Here is a 20330-nt window from a genome sequence, read left to right as displayed (position 1 = left end):
AAATGAATGTCATAACAAAGTTTATTTCGAATTGTGGTATGAATCGAAGGGCTAATTTTAGTAATTTTGAGGTTATCTGAAAATTATTATTTGTAAGCTTTCTAAAGGGTCTCCTATAAAATTACATTTTCTACAGCAGTTCAGACAAAGGTAAAGGCACCAGTAGTTGACCAGCTAAGGGAAATTTCTCGTTCACTTGTCAACAGTATTAGCTGTGGAGACAGTAATTAATTTTTTCGTAGTTAACACCGAATTTCGTAGCAGCTTCTCTTATTGGTGTTTTATGTAGTAAAACATCATTCACCGCTTTTAATGAAGTCTCTTCTGTATAATTTTGAAAATTATCTTTCATAGGAGGCATCATGAAATTCGAATAGCCTAAAAAGTAAAAAAAGTAAGGTAATTCAGAAGTTGACCATGGTGGTCAACTACTTGAAAAAGCAGTGATAAGGACTTGCTAATTTCTGGTGTTAAGGTAAACACATTTTCCTGTAACATTACACTGGGTCCTACGTTGAAAAAAAGTTTTTTTAAAACATCAGTCAACTTCTGAACATCAACAATTAGTAGATTCAGTAGTTGACCACAGTAAAAAAATAGATAAAAGGATGAGTAAAACACATAATTCACGTGTCATTTAGGTCAATGAGAAGAAGTTGACCATGTTTAATTGTTCTTCTCATTTAGTCATGAACTTAATAAATATTTGATTGCCGAATTGAATAATACAAATAAATAACTGTACTTGCACAAAAACCAAAGTCGATCCCTAACCAAAAGTGGTAATCAGGCGGCAAGAATTAGCAGTATCTGGGAGAGCACAAGTTTCACTGTCAACCATTGCTTAACTGATAGGCATATCAACTGGGAGTTGATAAAATGTGATACTAGATGGCAATAGCGTCTTATAAGCAGGTTTGCACAAGCGCCAAACCAAAATATCCCTTATTTTGAAGCTTTTCCTCTGAAATGGTCAACTACTAGTACAACTACTAGTCATGGTCAACTTTTGGTCCCTCTACCTTACTGTGTAATTTAGTACAATTAATGATTTTAGTTTGAAAGCAAAAGTTATAGGCATTTGTATAATACATTTTATATATTGAAAATTTTCAAAATTATGTAGTTTTCTGCAGCTAAATAGAATCCAAGCATAGTAACAAACTGAAATGCAGCACTTGTGTAATATTAAATAAAAGCACATAATAGTATTTTCAGTAAAACAAATCTTAAAAGCCTAGCATATTTTTACTAAATCAAAATTAATATATAAAATTTAAAACATAACAGAAATGCACTTATCCCGAAGTATTATATTTGATGGCACACTTATTCTTGTCCTTTTCAGATTTTTCAGTACTATGTTGTAATTTTTCATTTAAAAGTACAGTCTGATTTATTTTTTGAATTACTTTTTTTTTATCCCTTTTCTTAAATGTTTTCCATCATGAAAGTTTGTTATTTAAAATCACATAATTTCTTTTCTTTTTTGACTTTCTCCTCTAGGTTATTTTTACTTACATTTTTCACTCAGATTTTCACATTTCTTGCTTTTTTAGCATTAAATGCTGTAACTAATTTGTTGAATGTTTAATTAATTTATTAATTCTTCTACTAGGATGCAAAGATTTCTTAACTCTCCATTAATTCATTGAGGATATTAAAGTATTTTTATTAACTTTAAAAATTTTTTGCAGACATTGGCATGCACAATTAAATCTTCAATGCAACTGACACAGTTGAAGAAAATGTGCTCCAAGTTTTTTTCATAGACACACTGAAATATTGTTAACGTAACTGTTAGCAATTTCTTGTAACTTGGAGGTGCGGATAAAACTTATTTGAAACATTTATATCTTTTCAGTTTCGTTTAAAGTGTTTAAGAGATTCTCCAAGCTTTTTGTAACAGCTGTTAGATATTTCTTATTTTTTTGCAAATTTTGTAAATCGCAAATAACATTGAACACATTGGAGCAATAATTTAATTGTTTAATTGTTCTTCTCATAAAAGACATGTCTGTTTCAACAATGAAAACATTTACTCACTGTTAATTTTATTACCTTAAAATGGGTACTATCCTTCTCCCGAAAAAAGCCTTTTTGCTTTTCTACTTGCACCCTTGCTTGCAGAAGAATGTTTCGTTTTTGAATTTTTGCTCTAAAGATGTAATCAATTCATTTGTTTCTTCTTTAACATTTTAAAACCCATTTACTTTAAACACTTCATTTGTACATAGTATTGTATTTAGAACTTTCACTAATTGTTTTAGCTGTATTAATGCTTTCCTTTTGAATCTATTTATTGACATGAATAAGAATATTATACCGTTAACATAAGGCATAAAGAAAATTTAAATGCTGTGGTTCAGTTCTCGCCTTCCAGTTTGCTTCACAGGGTAGTTTAAGTGTCAAGTGCATATGAAAAATCAGGATTTCTTAGCATTTTCTAGATGCAAAAAATTCTGTAAACAATCGATTCAAAAAAAAAAAAAAAAAAAAAAAAAAAGCAATTTTGGAGGATTTAACTGCATTGCTGACAACAAAATTTGTGCTACAAATAGAATAAGGTATAACAAGCTCTTGTGTTTCCTAGAAAATTAAGGGTTTCTGTTCCAATATTTTTAACCTTTCATGTGATTTCCATTATCATAAGATTATTCACAGCAGTCTGCAAGAGAAATCCCAATTTGGAATTCCCAAGAAATCCAATATATGGAGCTATAACTTAGTTGAGACCTTTTCTATTATGTATATTATCTTCACTTTTGTAAAATTGAAAAATTCCTAAATGGTAACTCATCTAAACGCACAGGTACCATTCACAATACAATTCTGTGTAACTGTTTTATTTTGAGTATCTTGCTTAGGTGTATAACCTTCTCCCAAGTTTCACTGCTGTTGAAGATTTTCGCTCAAGTGTTGTATTGGGCCGTTAATTCAACACATCCTTGAAAATTCCCATTGACACAATTTTCTAGCTTGCCTTGATCTCCCTTCAAAGCAAAATTTATTTCTGCTAGAAACCTAATGCTAGAGAAATCTGTGTAAATACAATTTCGGTTTGTTTTCTTCTTCCTCAGTTTGGTCTTATGTTCCTTTAAATGTCTTTAATTTTGAGTTTTGTACTCTTAGATACAGTTTGCAGATATGATATATGGGATTTTAAGATGTTCATGATTAGAGAGAAGCTTTCAGTCCTTTCGTACCTGTCTCAGAAGACAGCCACAGTTAGAAATTAACTACTCATAACAGTAGCAATGTAGAGCATCAGTTTTGTGAGTATGTGAGCTGATAATGTTTCACCTTCTCACTACAAACAGTGACAAAAAGCAGTGATAAACACTAAAATGTCTTGTTTCTTATGGGAAATATCAGTCTCGTCATCTACAAGGCATTCAATAAATGAGCTAAATCTGAAATTATAGTGTACAATTTCTGTTCAAGTTCCTGGAAAGCTTAAGTTGATTATGTATTGACAATAATAAAAATTTTTGTAATTTTTCTTCTGTTTTCTGGTGTTGACAACTAGTCAAGCTATTGTTTTTGGTCACATACAACTGAATCCAAAGTTGCTTTTACTATTTCATCTGCTTTCTCTATGTTAGATTCTTAACTTAACAAATATTGTTTCCCAGTAACGTATCTTTATAAATACCTGTCTACATGAAGCGATTTTCTCAGCCGACTTTCTCGCAGAGCAACAACTTTAAGGATCTACGCATGCGCCAAAAATTGGTCATGTTCTCTGCTGCGATTTCAGAACTGGTGTTCACTGCTCACTAGCGTACGATAAAATCAGAGTCTCTAGCCAATAAGATTGCTTTGAGTGATCACATGCTTTTCTCCTCATTTGGAATAATAAACATGGTTGCATTTCGTTGGAGCAAAACTCAAATTTTTCAACTAATAGATTTCTATAGAGAAAATATGTTGTGGGACATGAGTAATGTAAATTTTAAAAATAAAAAATTAAGGGATTCTCTTATTTTGGTAAGCTTTGTCTTCCCCATTATTTTATACGAGGGCTATCCAGAAAGTAGATTACGTTTTGGAATAAAAAAATAAACAAAGTATAGGAAACAAATTTTATTATATACAGATGAAAGCCACACTCAAATACTACTTTTCTACATAGTCACCATACAAATTAAGGCATTTATCGTAGCGATGTACGAGCTTGGAAATTCCTTCGTCGAAAAATTCGGCCGCCTGCGCCTTCAACCACTTCGTTACCTCTTCTTGCAGCTGTGCGTCGTCATCAAAACGCTGCATAGCCAGCCACTTCTTCATTGCTGGGAATAGGTGGAAGTCGCTCGGTGCCAGGTCGGGACTGTACGGCGGATGAGGAAACAACTCCCACTTAAAAGATTCAAGAACTTTACGAGTGACATTTGCCGTGTGGGGCCGGGCGTTGTCGTGAATCAACAAGATCTTAGAGCTCAACATTCCTCTGCGCTTGTTTTGAATTGCTCTTCTGAGTTTTTGGAGAGTTTGGCAATACCTTTGAGAGTTTATTGTAGTGCCTCTTTCCAGGAAGTCCACCAAAATTACACCTTTTCTGTCCCAAAAAACAGTCGCCATCATCTTCCTTGCCGACATTGTATGCATGCATTTCTTGGGTTTTTGGGGAGAACTTGTGTGCCCCCACTGCATTGATTGCAATTTCGTTTCACAGTTCACATGTTTCACCCATGTTTCGTCACCAGTAACGATGCGATCGAGTAAAGAGTCACCATCCTTATGGTAAGCGTCCAAAAAGTTCAACGCTGCAGCCATTTGCTGATTTTTGTGGTCCTCTGTCAAGATTTTTGGAATCCATCTTGCACAAAACTTGTGGTAACCAAGCTTTTCGCTGATGATTTCGTGCAACAAACTTCGCGAAATTTGTGGAAAACTCAAAGAAAGTTCCGTTATTGTGAAATTTCGATTTTCACGGACTTTAGCATCGACTTTTTCGAGAAGTTCGGCGGTCACTATGCTGGGTCTCCCACTTCGATCTTCGTCGTGAACATTGGTTCGGCCATTTTGAAATCTTATGACCCACTGACGCACTCCACCTTCAGTGATAATGTTGTCCCCATACACTTCACGAAGCTGCCGATAGATTTCTATCGGTTTACAGTTTTTTGCAGTCAGAAACCTTATTACTGAGCGCACCTCGCAGCTCGCGGGATTTTCAATTAACGCAGACATTTCAAACCGTCACAGTATCTGAACGGAGCACAGCACGAACCTCTCACTAGCACGGCTAGATGCAGACTGAGCTGCGCAACGCTCTGACCCCAAGATGGCCGCGCTAGCCCCGCCCCTAGCGGACACAAACGGAAACGTAATCTACTTCCTGGATGGCCCTCGTATATTCAAATATTTTCTATTTGTGGTGAAAATTATTTTAACTCCCCCAAGAAAAGTTCAAAAACAATTAATGATGCCATGTCATGGGTACTAGATGAAAATATTCAGAAACTACTTGAAACTGTGGTTGCACTTATTGAAAAAATTCAGAAAGCAAAATCTCCTGTCGAGAAATTACGGGCCGATTTATAACAGCACAGAGACTCATTGACTTCGCTGAAAATGGGAGTTATCACATGATGAAGTACACAGCTTTTCCGATGCCTCTTTCACGAGCGATCATAGCCCAGTTGTAAAGAGCAGAGTAGGTTTTCTCCATACATCGAGGTCATGGGTTTGGTCTCCCAGCCTAATTTTGGACTTTCTGCGCGTGCAAGGACTTTTTAATTTCATTTCTCCATCACTAAATTCGAATTGCATGACTTAAAAGTCACTTTTTATTTTTTCGCCAATGGGTGTGGTGTTTATTGAATTTTAACGCTTTTCTTTTTCTTTTTCGAATGGCTGTTGGCACTTGTTTTAGATCTACTGGTCAAAAGAAAGTCACAAACTCAGTTTTGTGTTAATTGAGTTTTGTGAAAACAATTACAGCTCAAATTAAGGTATTACAAAGGCCCAATTTAATACAATATTGCTAAATTTTATTAGCTGATTAACTGATAGAGTCATATGAACATAGTTTTCAGATTATTAGTTATTTAATTATGCTGATATTAGTTTTTGAATGTTCAATAAATATATTACATAAGACTTTGCACCTTTATGATATTTCTTATTTGAAATTTTTGCACTGAAATTACACTGTTGCTTTGTAATGTAGTCATTTTTATTCTTTATTACTACTTTTTACTCATACTGGTTTGATATTCATGACATTATTATCTATTTATTCATTAATAAAGGTTTTGATTTAAAGCACAGCAGTCACTTATTTTTTTCTGAAATATAGTTACAGTCAAAAGTCGTTAATTCGGACACCCATAATCCGGACCTCAAAGCTACAAACTTTCTGCGCATGCGTCGCGTTCACGCATGCGCACAGGCGTTTACGAGAGCGCGTAAGACCCTTACGGCTGCGAATATGTTTGTGCGCATGCGCGTTTAAATTGTAACGGAGTTATACGCTAAGCTAAAGTTATCTAATTCAGTTAATGTTGCCGATTGCGTTGTTCCTTAATCTTCGAATTGGATCCGGCTTATTATTTTTTGCAGACTGTTAGAGCAATTTTATAAAAGTAAGCTTGAACTTTCGATTATGTCAAATAGAATTTCCGATATATATTTACTACAAAGCGAAAGTATGTTTTGAAATCCGAAATCTGTTTATCAATTTCACGATAATTTGTATCTACAAAGCGAAAGTATGTTTTGAGATCCGAAATCTGTTTATCAATTTCACGCTGGGGATTGGAAGTTGATCTGTCAGCACTATCCTTATCTTCAGGGCAGATGTTTTTATTTTATTTGGTTTATAATTCCATACTAAGTGTAGTATTTAATTCTGTCTTTTCGCTTCCGATAGTGAAGAAAGTGACCCAGAGGTTATTGAAAACGAAAACATTTCGATTGACAAATTAATCGGTATTCTCAACACAGCAATTATAGGACTTGAACAGCGGAACTTTGTAACTAAACAAGAAATTATGTCTGTTTAATAGAATTAAAGAGAAAGTATTATCACATGAAACGAAGCAACTTACATTGAAGGAAATGTTTAATAAAGTAAACAAATAAATATTAAGCTTTTTCTTTTTGTAAATTTTGATACCCTTTAGATTATAATTGTTCTTTATTTCATAAATTACGGTTTCATTTTTTTAATTTTGCAATTTCTGCATGCCATCTTACCAGATTTAAACTAATGATCTATAATCCGGAAAAATTGATAATCCGGAATTGCCGAAGTCCCGATGAGTCCGGATTAACGACTTTTGACTGTATTTTATTATTTCAAGATTTATGTGCACAAATTGAAATTTAAAAATAAATAAATAAAATAAAAAAAGGAGTAATCTGTGTACTCAGTACACTAAGGAAAAGCATATTTTTAAAAATTTTGCTGCAAACTAAATTTAGGAAAAATCAAAATCATGGGGCATCATCCGTAAATACTTTCCGAATTGTACTGTGTCTTCACTTTGCAACTCCCGAAGCAAAGTATTATGAAGGCACCATGAATTTCTCGTCGTTTGACCCAATTTCTGGTCCACATGCATTTTCTTTTTCCACCCCCCTTCTGTAGCAGTAGCTAAGTTCAAAATTGTAACTATATCTGTAGTAGCAATTTAAAATAGTCGTCCATTATTTTGACTATTTGACAACACCGTAAGCTTTGTTTACAAATTGTAGACAGTGTGATGCTGTAGAGGGCGGGAACACTTCCTTTCACAGTGATTGGCTGAGTGAATTCTTGTACTAACGAGAAAATCGTTCCGTGTGTTCCGCTATCTCAGATATTGTCGGCCAGCCAAGTCGAGAAAATCGCTACGTCTAGACGGGCCTTAAGCCCTGTTATGTTACTGTAGGTGTTGCTTAATGGGATCACAGTTAATGTTATCATTTGGATATTGTTATCGAACTGACAAACTTCTGCCAGTTTGTCCATGAGAATATGGAAAATGCATTTCTAATTTGAATAAACTGATCAGCTAATATTATCACAATATTATAGAATGAATTTTTAAACTGAAGTAATGTCATCAAATAAAAGATAAAATTGCCAATTAAAGTCAAAATAGAGTATAGAAATTGCCAAATGAGAGAAACTTGTTGCCGAAGTTTTAAATCACTAAGCGTCTTGATTTGGATTTAAGGTACTTACATATTAACTCAACCATCTTGGTGCAATTTGGTGATTTTTTACAGAGTAAAAGGTAAAAGTTAACTTATCGGGTGCAAGTTGGTCTTTTTTGCGCCTTTTTTTAGAGAGATTCCCCCAACTGTTGATATTTATTGTAAGTTGGTAAACATTATCAATATATTAAAAAGAAAACATATTTTAGCAATTTAAAATACAATTTTAGCTATTAAATAAAAATTATGTGATACATTAAAAAATAAAAAACATTCTCTTCAAAGCTGTGTGTTCTTTTTTAAAGCTATTCTCCTGAAGTACACAGTGATCTGTTTTCGCTTAGAAAGAAAGGGGGAGTATTGCAAAAATTTGGCTTCATCATCAGCAGCAGCTATCTAGGAAATGCATTTTGTCATGCTTCCCATTAGAAAATTTTCAATAAAATTCTGGTTTTTTGCAGAAATTTTACTGCAGTTTCTTTCATTACTGACAAATTCCACTAACTTATATTTTAAAACTAAGTTGAAGGCATAAAATAACATAAATTGTTTATAAAAACCATTGGAACTTGGAGGAATATAATGCCAGAGTTTGGTTTATTCTGAAAATTTGGTGACTTCTATTACGATGGTTGCATATCTTGGGATCACCTAAGGAAGGATAATAAAGACCTGTTATGAGCATTGTCAGCAATAGATTTTATTATTTCTTAAGAGTTAATTAATTTAGCATATCTGCTAAAATTAATGATAAATACTTTCAGTGTTTTCATGTATGTAAGAATTAATATATTAAATATAAATAATATATAACATAATGAAATTTGTACATGTAAATTGCATATTAAATAATTAAAAGCTTCATAAATGACCATACTAAAATGAGCTGTGACAATTGTTTTTTGGCGTTATTTGTCAGCCATGTTAATTTAGCAATTTTATGTTGAGTTTATCTTTATTTAATAATAAGGTAATCATATTAAAAATACCCTAAAGAAAATGAATAAAAGCAGATGTAAGTGTAGTCTTCAATAAAAGTATATTTACAACTGTTAATATGAATTGGTGATTTTTGGTGGTACATGGATACCAAGTTTGTGCAATTCTTTGACTTGTTATTTTGGCTTTGTGTAGTGCGCCGCTACACAAAGCCAAAATAACAAGTCAAAGAATTGTACAAACTCAGTATCCATGTACACATCAACCTATTTTCACTTGCAAAAACTTCAGAGAATTTCACAAACTCGCCATTGCACACTCCCTTGACTTTGTCCATGTATACATTGATCTATTTTCTCTTAAAAGGTCAAAGAAGCACCCAATTCCTTCTACACTAGAGCCAAACAAAAAATATATAATCTCAATAAACTACATTTTCAATGAAATAACATAAAAAAGCAAATACATCTTATAACATCTAAGCACTACGCGAAGGAAATATCCACTTACGTTATTTAGAAATTTCCGTGTCTTCAGTCCATGGCACACAAAATTCTTTAACAACATCCAAAAACTTTCCTCAAACCATGTTCCCTTTCTAATGGAACACTTTACATGGTGAGCATTTGAAACTTTCTTTGCAACAAACCCCTTCAAAGCCATCTGAATGATCTTTACATTCGACCATATGCATTTCCTTCGTACAATTCCATTTTTCATTGAATTACATCCAACAAAGTTTCTTTTCTTTTGTCTTCAACCACTAAAAAAAAAAAAAAAAAAAAAAAAAAAAACTTCTGTTATCTTGTTCTATACTATAAAACACCCACTTTACCACAAGCAGCCATTTTACGATGCACAGCACACAATACATGACACATACTTCCTCTCTGACATTCAACAAATATTTCCCCATCAGTCAAATTCACTGCAATCATGCAATCAATCATGTCATAATAGGGTTTCCATAACAATCAACTACTCAGGTTACCATAAATGAAACAACAACTTCGCAATAATCCAAGGAGCACCTAAATGTACGTTAACTTAGTCTTCTCCTGTACTCATATTTAATAACTTATTTTTCATAAATTTGTGAAAAGTATATGTACTGGGTGATCACCCTGATCCAGACTAAAGCTGATTGAATGTACAATTTCTACCAAACATCGAAAAGGACACTAAATTTATGGTGATTCAACGTAATAATCAAATTTCTAAAAAGTGCCAAATATACATTATTACTATAGAACTGTTTTATTATGATAGGTATATTGAGTGATTTCAGTTTGATAAAAATTAATTTTAAATAACAAAACTGCAGTGAAATTACACATCAAAAGAATTTAATTAAAAATTCATGAAAATTAATAAAAAGATCCTTCACATTGTTACTAAACATTTCAGGACATGTTTTGAGAGTTTGACCATGTCTTTTCAAAGAAATAACTGTAGATTTCAATTAATGATAGAAAGTGACTTTTTCTCAAAGTAAGTGGCACAAAGTTCAGACGAAATCAAACCTTGTCAGGTACTCATGTTCTCTATCTTCCTATGTTATTTTCTATTTAAGACTTGATGTTATCTGTTCTCAGAAAGCAGTGAGCTTTGAAAAATAGGAAGGCAGAAGTCAAACTTTTGGACTATTAGTAAAAACAGTAAACCTTGCAAGTTATTCATTCTTCAGGATAGGCTTGAATGTTAAAAATCAAACCTATCCTGTTGAATGAATTGTATTAAATCCTTTACTCACTTTTGAAGGTTTCTATTTGTAAGTAAGCTATAAAGTTTTACCATGGACCAAAAATATTCATAAATCAGAAGTGTTAAATCCTATCTTAAGTACTTACTTTTTTTTTTTTTTTTTTTTGGCCTTCTTTCCTCCTTTTGTACATGTATGTGTTTTTCTGTGGAGAAAGCAAAGAAAATTCTTGAAATACATAGAAATAAGTTAGTTATTGTAAACCATAATTATATACCGCTTAAAAAAGTAAGGAACTTAATGTATTAATATGCATTTTTGATTTTTTTTTCACCATTCTAATTGTAAATTATATTAATTGAGGAGTTGACTTTTTGTAAGATAAGAGAAGATTGTAAAATATTTTCATTAGTCTAGATCAGGGGTAGACAAACTATCGATATCTGCCACATACTTAATTGGTAGTGAAATTTCTTTACTGGTTCCGTAGTAACTTATTATAGCGCAACTAAAACTAGTTGTGAAAATTGGTAGCAACATTTCTTTACCACACACTAGCTCTGCAGTAACTTAATACACCACAAGTACAAACTAAAAAACTAATTTAGCTAGCAGTTAACTAATTTTTTTAGTTTGTAATTTAAAACTACAAACTAAAAAATTAGTTATCTGCTAGTTAGCTAATTTTTTAGTTTGTAGTTTGTTAATACACTGTATTAAGAAAAATGTAGGTTTAGTAGAAAATATACATTTAAACTTATCCATTTACTTTGTGTATATTTGTAACTGGCAGAAAACTTAGTAAAAAATAACAAAAACTGCTTAAATTGAAGAAAATATAAATTAAATGTAAAAATGTTAATTCATTATAGAGGGATCTTGGGTTTGATGCTGCAAGACTAAAACATTTGATGTATGGTTTGGTTTTCATAATGAACAATTGAAAATATTCAAACCATTTCTCTGTACAGTCATAATATGTTTAATAACTCTAAAGTCTGATTCTACAAGATATGAGGTAGGTATCAATAAATTATACACAATTTTCTACAAAAGTGGGTATAATGCAGGCATTTTTTTAGTTAGCCAAAGATTTTCATATCTACAACTGTCAAAATTATACTTACTCTCTTCATCACATTTGAGTTCTAATAGCTCTGTTTAGCAAGCAGTATCAACCTCAGCATTATTTGCAACAAATGGATTTTTCATCCACCCATAGACCATTAAGTTCAAAATATCTTCAAACTGTTTTTCCATATATGATTAAAGTTCAATAAGAGGACCACTGAACCTTTCAATCTTTGGAGTTACATCATCTTTTTATAGATGACTATTCGGAAAACTGAAGTTCTTCCTTTAGTAGATTATGAAGAAAAGATCAAGTTTATCGATAAATAATGGCACATTATTTTTGCAACTGATAAGTATTGGTTTCTGGAAGCTGCAGATTGATTTCATTAAATCTCTTTAAAAACAATCTGCCAACTAGGAAGAACCGTTCTTTGTTGTTTTTAATTCTTAACAAAGATGGGTCTCATTAATACTTTCAAAAAACTGCATGATACTATCACACAATGTTGCAAAACAAGAAGAGCATTTATCCTTTTCCAACCATCAAACTTCTGTATATAGAAGTAACTTAATAAAAATCCTCATTATTCTCCTGAACTGTTGAAATATTCTCTCATACTGGGTATTTGATCTTCTTTACAGCTTTAATTATTGTATTTAATAATGAATGAAGAATTATACTTAATATTTTGGTACAAAATGTTATCTTTGCACTATACAATTAACATTTGTCATCAATAAAACATTATTCTCTGGAATAGTTTAATCATCTAATTGCATAGAAAATGAAGAGTTTGGGAAAATACCTATAAGTTAATTTCCACTATTAAATGGTATTTTTCAATTTGTCATTTTACTTTGTTGTGACTTAATGTTTTTAAAGCTTGTATATCCTGATGCATTACTGTTAAGATAAATTCTTTTATAGAGGGTATTATTAAAGTTTATGTATTATTATATATCTTACCATTTTGCAATTAATGGTATTGTGCAATAAAAGGCAGTTAATAGCATAAATATATAGCTTAGTTCAATAATAGTACATTGTTTCTTGAATGGTGCAGCTATTATTGGATGATTTTGAGATATTCTTTAGAAATTATTCAAGGGGGCTTGTCTTTCTCTTTTGGATATTTTAACAAAGTGCTCTCTCAATTGAATTCAGTAATGTTTTATGGCATCATAAACATGTTAGAAGTTTATTTGCAACAGTTACAATGAAACCCATCTTTTAATTTTCTACTGAATATCCACAAATGAATGAATTTTTTTTTTTTTTTTTTTTGGAGATATGGGTTCTAATACTCAATTCATAAAACTTATTTAAGCCATAGATACATGCTTACTGTCATAAATCTAGCTGGATACTACTTGCCCATTTGTATATACCACAAACTTGATTTAAAACTTGAGTGATGATGCCTTCCTTGTTCTACTACCTACTGTCAACAGCACACCAAAAGAAACATTTCCCAAAATTTTAGCTTTGCCGATATGATATAGATTGACTTACGTGGAAACCAGTTTTTTGGAGAAAATATACAAAGGACAAAACTTCCATCTGTAATGCAAAATATCTGGTGTAGGTAGCCAGGACATCAGTTCCAGGGAAACCATTTTGACTAAAAACTTTCCAGTGATGCAAGAAGGAGAAGCTGGTTTCTTAGACGTGTTTTCCGCAGTCTTACACATTGTTAGAAATGGTAACCCCATTACGATGCGGAACACACGAGAGAAGTCACGAAGCTGTTTAAATGTATGGAAGCAGGAGAGCACTGCATACAGAGGAATGTTCAAGTGGAGTTCTAAACTTTCATGTGTGTATATATGTATACATCCATGTGTGTGAGTGTGTTTTGATCTTCTTTGATCACCATCAAACAAAAACCTGTACTTCCCACCATAAAGGCTTAATTCACCTACTACTGAGTGGTAGGATCCAGGTTGACTATCTCTCATCTAGATTGCATCATATAATTAAAATTCTTAGCATTTTGAGGGTACAAGATTTCCTAGTCATGATAATCCTTCCAGATAATATGCAGTAATCTTGGTAACAGAGTGTAAAGTACATTACAATGTCCGAGATCCAGACTCGTTGGGACTTCGGCGATTCTGGATTTGAGATTTTTCCGGATATTAGATCATCAGTTTAAATCTAGTGAGATGGCATACAAAAAAAAAATTTGTCAAAAATATGAAATCATGATTTATGAAATAATAAAGCATCTGTGATCCAAAGAGTATCAAAATTTACAAAAAAAAAAAAAAAAAAAAAAATCTTAATATTTATTTGTTTACTTTATTAAACATTTTTTTGAATGTAAATTGTTTAACTTGCTTCATTTTTTTGTGCTTATACTTTCTCTTCAATTCTACACTGTTCAAGTTTCTAGTTGCTGCGTTGAGAATTCTGACTAAATCAAAATTTTTTCATTTTTAATAACCTCTTGTCACTTTCTTCACTATCAATAACGGTATTTTCTGGATCTAGAACCACACTACAGATTTCACTGTTGTCTGCAAATTAATTGATAATTGGAACATTGCCATTGCAATGAAAACTTCTGTTATATCATCTTCACTTATTACAGCTTCTCCACATTTCTTTACAAAATCCATTTATTTGAAAAGCAGCTATGGAGCCAAACTATTGATCATGCAAATTTATGCTAAAATGATTATTTTTTCAATAACGAGGTATTTTATACAGTACCGAAGTGAAATTAAGAATCAGGATTCTCCATATGCTTTCTTACGGGGAAAAAAATTAAATGCGCATGCATAAAGCTGTAATGTATTTGCAGTAATTTACAAAACAGATAATCTTCTTGGTAGAACATAAATTTTATTTCTAGTTCACGGTGATAGACAAATTTTATACAATTCTTAAGTGGCAAAATTTTCATCCTACTCCTAGCTGTAAAATCTTCAGAATACAAAATCTCTTTTTTTTAAATAATATCTCTCGTTGCTGAGTAATGGTTTTATACAAATATGGCATTGCCACTTCAACAATAATTATATTTATTTATTAAATAACAAGATATTACAACCTCTCCCCCCTCCAGATAAACTTTAATTTATATTTTTATAAATTAAAGTTTACAGTTTTTAAAACAATAATATTAGCACAACACAGAATTAAAATATAAGCATTTAAAGGAGAATTAAACAAGAAATAACATAATAACATACACTGAAGAAGAGAAGAAGGAACAAAATATTTTTCTTATGTATATAGAGAAACAAATTATTTAATCAGGCCAGGGAGTACGACTTAATGCGTCTACATTTTTATGGTTTTTACCACTTCGATGAACGATCGTGTAATTGTAGGGTTGTAGTACCAGTGCCCATCTCATAAGTCGTGGATTTAGACTCACATTATTTTTGAGCCAAACTAAGGGATTATGATCGGTCATGATGAGGAATTTAGTATGCCCGTCTAAATAACATTGAAGTTTCTTTACAGCAATATTATGGCTGCGCATTCCTTTTCTGTGGTACAGTACTTTTTTTCAGTTTCTGTAAACTTCTTACTGAGGTATAATACTGGATGTTCATTGTCTCGTTCATCCTTTTGAGCTCAAATGACACCCATACCAGAGTCCGAAACATCAATTTGCAAAACGAACTCCTTATTGAAATCAGGTGAGTGTAATAGAGGCTTTTGCGGCAGTTTTACTACTTCAACAACTCGCTCTTGTCTGTTTGAAAACTTCTCCTTGACTTGTATATCAACTCCAGAACTTGGCAATTCATCTAGAGCTTTTGACTGAGAATCGTTTAATTTTGTCAGTTCTTTCTTTTCAGATAGTTTTTGCTTGTTGCGAGATGAACCTCTGTTCTTATCTGTTACTTGCATTCTCATTGAATGTGGCAACTTTGAGTATCCTTTATCATATTTATGCCTCTTTGCTAAGTTTTCTGACGCGAGCTTATATTCTGAATGTATTTTTAATTTCTCAGCTTTAGAAGTACCTTCATGAGTTCTTTTATAAGAATTTCTTTGATCTGCTGTTAACAAACTGTCAAACACGTCTTTGCTTTTTGGAGAAGAAGGAACTGGGGAACTTGTAGAGGAATAATCACACACACTATCTACAGAAGATGAATCAGCAGGTAAATAAGGCAAGTCAACTTCCATATAAATAACTTCAGTTTTCTCATGAAGAGAGGAACGCTTAGACTGTTTGTCAGATTTCTCTGAAGCATTGACAGAGACTTGACTCTTAGGAGGGTGCGTATTGACCAAATTATTTTGAGTTTCAGCAGTATTAGTTGTTTGGTTCTGCATCAAAGTTGTGTAGTTCTGCATTTGATCGCTATATTTTTCAGGAATAACAATTAATTCCCTTTCATTTCCATTTTTATCTATTTTCCTTTTACCAACAATCCATTTTCTTTTACTTTGAAATCATTTGTCTTGCTGGAATTTTCATTTTTAGCTTCGTTAAGCAATAACGCTAGATCTCTGCTTTGATGCTGAGATTCAATTAATTCCTTTGAATTAACATTAATCACTTTCTTAAGTTCCTTGTCTTCCTCATCAGCTTGAGGTAAAATATCTTCATCAGTCTCAATAACAGACAGTGCTTCTGGTTTCCCAATTTCAGTGCCTCTACTTCGATCTTCTTCACGAGATTGTTTTACTTGAGATCGTGTCAAAACCGCATTTATCTTTTGTAAATTTAAAAATTGTTTCTTTTTGAACAACTGAGCAGTTTTGTTACCCAATACATATCTGCCAGGATCATTTGTAACAACAGCTGCCTTTGTTTTTATATGACCAAATTCACAATTAATTTCAACTTCAGCTAACGGTAGACACACTAAATGGTCATTTAAGAGATATTGTACCCAGACATGTTCTCCAATCATTTTTGCTTTATCTACGTATTTTCGAGAAATAACATCTACTGTGGCTCCTGTGTCTCGAAGAATAGGCATTTCATACCCATTAACTAAACCGTTAATTGTATACGTCTTTAATAAATCATCATTCGAAAATACGCAATTTATCTTTTCATTTGGTTTTAAGCAAGGGCACTGAGGCTTAAAATGTTCGTATGACCCACACTCGAAACAGCATGGTCGATATCTTTTGTCATATAAAATTTCTTGGTTCTTGTTTTGAAATTGATTTTTTTGTCTTGATCTTTCTGGTATTTTGAATCATCCCATTTATCAGAATGCTTAAAATGAGGCGGATGCTGTATTGTTTTCGCAAAATTATTGGAACGAGGTTTAAATGATCCTTTGTTAAATCTCTCAGTTTGACTGGCAGAAAATTTCGGTTTTATTGTTTTTCTGACATCTTCAAAATTTGCAATTTTCTTAACCATCTCAGTAGGTGAAATTATGGTTGTCCATTGATCCATAAAATGTTCTTTGAAATCAGGAGAAGTATGCTTTTTTATTTGATCAACCAGCATGAGATCTTTTAGCTGTTCAAAAGTTTTAATGTTTAATCCGTTAAGCCATCCTTCTAAATAATTCTTTAATTCATAGTAGAAATCATAGCAAGTACTTTCAGTAGATTTTTGGTGTTTATTAAATAGTTGTCGAAATTTTTCCGCACTTAATTTAAATCGTTGTAACAGTAAAGTTTTTACATATTCATACTTTTTCGCGTCCTCTTCTCGTTCTCTAGCAATAAGCTGAACAATGTCGGGAGGCAGTAATGAAATAAGTTGAGTCACTTGATTTTCAGCAGGTATATTCATTATTTTAGCTTGACGCTCAAATAACACCAGAAATAAACTTATTTCATCTTCTTTAGGGTTGAAACATGGCATGACATCGTGAGTTCTGATTTTTAAAGGCTGCTCAGGTAACTGCGTAGTTTCTACCGGCTGTGCTGTTGCAGCCATTGCTTCCAACTGAAGTTTCTGTAGCTCAAAGGCTCTAATTCGCTCTTCTCTTTCACGCTCTTCTTTTCTTTCCCTTTCTTCTCTTTTGTGTTCTTCTCTTCTTTCTCTTTCGCGTTCCTTTTCTCTTTCGAGTTCTTTTTCTCTTTCTTCCCTTTCGCGTTCTTCTCTTCCTTCTCTTTCTTCTCTTTCACGTTCTTTTTCTCTTTCTTCCCTTTTGCATTCTTCTCTTCTTTCTCTTTCGCGTTCTTTTTCTCTTTCTTCTCTTTCACGTTCCTTTTCTCTTTCTTTTCTTTCACATTCTTCTTTTCGTTCCCTTTCTTCTCTATTGCAGCCAGTAGTTCTCGAGTAAACTCCTCATCATAATCGGGACTTTCAGTAATCAGTTTATGCAACTGAGCAATCTTAAATTCAGGTTTCACGGTTAAACCTAACTCTTCTGCTAGTACTTTTAAATCCTGTTTTTTTACTCCTATCTAAGAATGACATGTTGACACAAGTTACCTTTAATAGGCTTCCTTTTGAAATACAATTTAAAAGCTCGTACTTTTATCAAAAATATATAATTTTTGGAGAGACTTAATTTCTCAAATACGCAATTCACACTAACCAATTGGAGAGAATTATTTAAACAACTTTGCCAGGTTGGCACAAAATAATTTAATACTATGTCGGGTTGACGTTTTAACTCACTATTCACAAGCCTCGTTAGCTATAACTATGTAAACACCTTTGCCAGTTAGGCAATAAAATGGAATTTTACCAACGTCAGTTTGACGATTTTACTATCTATCTCCACGCCTGGTTGGTGATAACAAAAACAATTTTTGCCAATTTGGCAATACAACTTTTAGAATATACAATCTGTAATACGTCGGGATGACGTTACTATCTACCACACGCCTGGATGGCGAGAACTAAGAAAAAAACTTTTGCCAATTCTGCAGTATAATCAAATCACACTACGTCAGTTTGACGTTGCTACTTATTTTCCACGCGCCTGCTTGGCAACAAATTCAAAATTCAGCTAGCAGTTCTTTTCTTTTTTTTTTTTTTTTTAATAAACGCCGGGATGGCTTCCACATATCAATTATCAACATAAAAATTCAATACAAATAAAAGTAAAGCATAAATAATAGTTTCAAAATACTTCTTTACCACAAATACCAATTATAAATTTAAGCTGAATATTTTTAGCGTTAGTTATTTTAAACAAAATCTTACACGATAAACTATAATTCTGAAACAAAGTATTAAAATTCAATAAAAGCCTTTTTAAGAAAACCAAAAGTTAATCTTATCTTCAGAGATCAGCAGTATCCTATTTTGACAGATTTTTGCTTGGACACAAGTTATAGAAGCACAGAAGATAACCTTTGAATGATCTGCTTCAAATCTGCTTTTAAAATGGCAGACTTCTTACATCCATTTCTCCTTGAAATAAGCAAACTCGGCAATTGGTATTAGCAAACTTGTTCTAAAAAATTCAGCAAATTTTCTGGGATTCGGAGACCAGCACCATCAAAATTGATAATTGCACCAGGATCTCGGTGGAACCTCCAATTTATTAAAGACTGTAATGTATTTGCAGTAATTTACAAAACAGATAATCTTCTTGGTAGAACATAAATTTTATTTCTAGTTCACGGTGATAGACAAATTTTATACAATTCTTAAGTGGCAAAATTTTCATCCTACTCCTAGCTGTAAAATCTTCAGAATACAAAATTTTTTTTTTTTTTAAATAATATCTCTCGTTGCTGAGTAACGGTTTTATACAAATATGGCGTTGCCACTTCAACAATAATTATATTTATTTATTAAATAACAAGATATTACAAAGCATTAAAAAATTTTTGTTGGTGGCATTAAGGTCCAGATTTTAGATCATTCCGGATAGTGGACGTACAGATCTTGGACTTTGTATTGTACTTATTTTGCTGTATAACAATAAAAAGTTTATGTTAACAACTCAAAAATTTTTTTACATAGTTAAAAAAATTAAATGTACAAATTTAAATCTGTGTTACATTTTCACATCTTATGAATCAGAAATGTTGCTGATGCAATGAATGAAAATTGTCACCTTCCATATGTATGACAAATTTCATCTAATTTATAGGTGTGGACTGTATTATGTGCATCAATATAGCTTGTTTGCTTAGAGTTACTGTCTAGATTTGAGCTACCAAATGAGCTCTTTGAGTATATCTGCAGTTAAATATCCAAATGTCTTCAGAACATTAGCTAATAAATGCATTAAAGTTTAGTGCACTTGATGAAACATGGAATATACATAGTTTTATAAGCTGTTTTCTATGCTATGTATGTAGACTTTTTTCATTAGTGATAATTTGCTATGTTGCTTTTAAAAATTATAGTTTTGTTGAGATTTGTTGTTTTTAATGCATTTCTAACATCTTAATCTTTTTTTTTTTTTTTTCTTCTTTTTTTTGACAGGCACGCTTTTTGCAACACCTGCACAAATAAGACAGTGGACCTTGTTAAAACCAACTTCTGTCACACCTGTTTCATCTTGCTCTCACAAAGGTAAGCTAATTTCCATTTATATCGCATTCATTTAAAAAAATTCT

General features: G+C 32.2%; 1 protein-coding gene across 6 annotated transcripts in view; it reads left to right on the top strand.

Moving 5' to 3' along the window:
- Camta (Calmodulin-binding transcription activator) overlaps nucleotides 1–20330 on the top strand; it is a 360727-nt gene that overhangs the window by 17348 nt on the left and 323049 nt on the right. For all 6 annotated transcript variants that reach the window (XM_085818419.1, XM_085818416.1, XM_085818418.1 and 3 more), the window contains one exon: nucleotides 20197–20286. In XM_085818419.1, the coding sequence (XP_085674545.1) occupies nucleotides 20197–20286 (90 nt within the window). The remainder of the gene's footprint in view (nucleotides 1–20196; nucleotides 20287–20330) is intronic.

This window comes from Stegodyphus dumicola, chromosome 6, assembly GCF_044657685.1.
Source record: "Stegodyphus dumicola isolate Sdum_Otavi_A_Nest chromosome 6, ASM4465768v1".
NCBI classification, from domain to species: domain Eukaryota; kingdom Metazoa; phylum Arthropoda; class Arachnida; order Araneae; family Eresidae; genus Stegodyphus; species Stegodyphus dumicola.
The sequence above is the reverse complement of the archived record's forward strand: the minus strand, read 5'-3'. Positions and strand labels throughout refer to the sequence as shown.